Source organism: Myotis davidii, unplaced genomic scaffold (genome assembly GCF_000327345.1).
Source record: "Myotis davidii unplaced genomic scaffold, ASM32734v1 scaffold77, whole genome shotgun sequence".
Taxonomy (NCBI): domain Eukaryota; kingdom Metazoa; phylum Chordata; class Mammalia; order Chiroptera; family Vespertilionidae; genus Myotis; species Myotis davidii.
Genome location: NW_006289713.1, coordinates 671,780 through 673,689, shown reverse-complemented (window position 1 = coordinate 673,689; position 1,910 = coordinate 671,780). Strand labels below are relative to the sequence as shown.

The window sequence follows — 1,910 nt, the reverse complement described above, 5'->3', positions numbered from 1 at the left end:
CGCATCTTCGTGGAGGACCGCCACCGCGTGCTGTACTGCGAGGTCCCCAAAGCGGGCTGCTCCAACTGGAAGCGCGTGCTCATGGTGCTGGCCGGGCTGGCCGCGTCCACCGCCGACCTCCAGCACAACACGGTGCACTACGGCGGCGCCCTCAAGCGGCTGGACGCCTTCGACCGCCAGGGCATCCTGCACCGCCTCAGCACCTACACCAAGATGCTCTTCGTCCGCGAGCCCTTCGAGAGGCTGGTCTCCGCCTTCCGCGACAAGTTCGAGCACCCCAACAGCTACTATCACCCCGTCTTCGGCAAGGCCATCCTGGCCCGGTACCGGGCCAACGCCTCTGGGGAAGCCCTGCGGACGGGCTCTGGCGTGCGCTTCCCCGAGTTCGTCCAGTACCTGCTGGACGTGCACCGGCCGGTGGGCATGGACATCCACTGGGACCACGTCAGCCGGCTCTGCAGCCCCTGCCTCATCGACTATGACTTTGTGGGCAAGTTTGAGAGCATGGAGGACGATGCCAACTTCTTCCTGAGCCTCATCCACGCCCCGCGCAACCTGACCTTCCCCCAGTTCAAGGACCGGCACTCGCAGGAGGCACGGACTACCGCGGGCATCACCCACCAGTACTTCGCGCAGCTCTCCGCCCCGCAGCGGCAGCGCGCCTACGACTTCTACTACATGGACTACCTGATGTTCAACTACTCCAAACCCTTCGCTGACCTGTACTGAGAGCCTGGCGGCTGCCCGTGGGCACCCTGCCCACCACTCACCTGTCCGAGGGGCAGGTTTCCTTAGCCAGGAGCCGAGATGTACCCAGAACAACTGGGCTCCGAGGACGTGAGGAGCTGTGGCTGCTGCAGGCCCTGGTGGGGACAGAGGCCCAGGCCTTGGGTGGGGACCCTGGCCCAAGCCTCATAGCCACTTCCTTCTTGGCTGAGGAAGGTATGGAGGGGTGTGAGCTGGACACCCAGGAGTCCCAGCTGCTCACACCCAGCTCAGCCAGGAGTCAGGATGACCAGGGAAGCCCGAGGCCCGAGGATGAGGGCCGGGTGGTAAGGGATCTCCTGCAGTCCCTTCGCCATTGCCTTGTACCAAACCACATGGTTTGCAGCTTTTCTATGACCCAGGAGGAGGTTCCAAATAAAGCACATGGTTTCCAGAACAGCAGCGTCTACACTCTGTGTTGGCGTGGGAGCACCAGCCCTTTCCCGGGGCTATCGGGGGCTCTTTCTCCCTCCCCAGAGCAGCCAGAGCCAGGCGCCCACAGGCCCGGTTGCACGGAAGTCCAGGCCAGGAGTGGCCAGTGTGTGTGACAGAAGCAGCTCGCAGTAGCTTCCGTGCCGGGCCAGCTCCTCACACTCAGGCCTCTGAGGCCAGCACTTGGTTATCTGGGTCCTCCTGTCTCGGTACCAACACCCTGGTCTGCAAAACGATAAACCTGTCCCCACGGAGGCCCACTGGGTCTCTTCTTGTCGGTGCTCTTTGTGGGGGTGCTGTGAGGACTGCCAGGGCAGTGACAAGCTCTTTGGGCAAGCTGCCATGTGGGGCTGCCACTGGGCTTGTTGCAGTGCCCGTGGGTTCCAGTGGGTGTGGCATGGCCGGGCAGGGAGTAATGCCATCCCTGGCTGTCCAAACCTCTGGGCTAAGAGCTTTGGACCAAAGCTGCCATCTTCAGACCTTGACCCCGGCCTTGATCCCTGGCTCCATTCACCTGACAAGACCACCTCAAAGTTGTCAGGACTGTCTCCCCCTGGTGAACCAGGTCTGGGAAGGGGGAGGAGAGACTATAGAGAAAACATATCCAAAAGCATACATTATCACACAGGAATGGCTCTGAACTTGTCAAAAGCCAGGGAGATTCCTGGAAGGTGTTGGAGAGAGTGTTTGTTGGAGCTTTGAGTGTGGGTGTG

General features: G+C 61.6%; 1 protein-coding gene across 1 annotated transcript; it reads left to right on the top strand.

Annotated features, from left to right (window-relative positions):
- Nucleotides 1–1,164, top strand: CHST8 (carbohydrate (N-acetylgalactosamine 4-0) sulfotransferase 8; the record flags this gene model as incomplete). Its single annotated transcript, XM_015562920.1, has 1 exon — nucleotides 1–1,164. A coding segment is annotated over one exon (729 nt), but the record flags the coding sequence as incomplete, so codon positions are not given.
- Nucleotides 1,165–1,910: the final 746 nt, after the last annotated feature.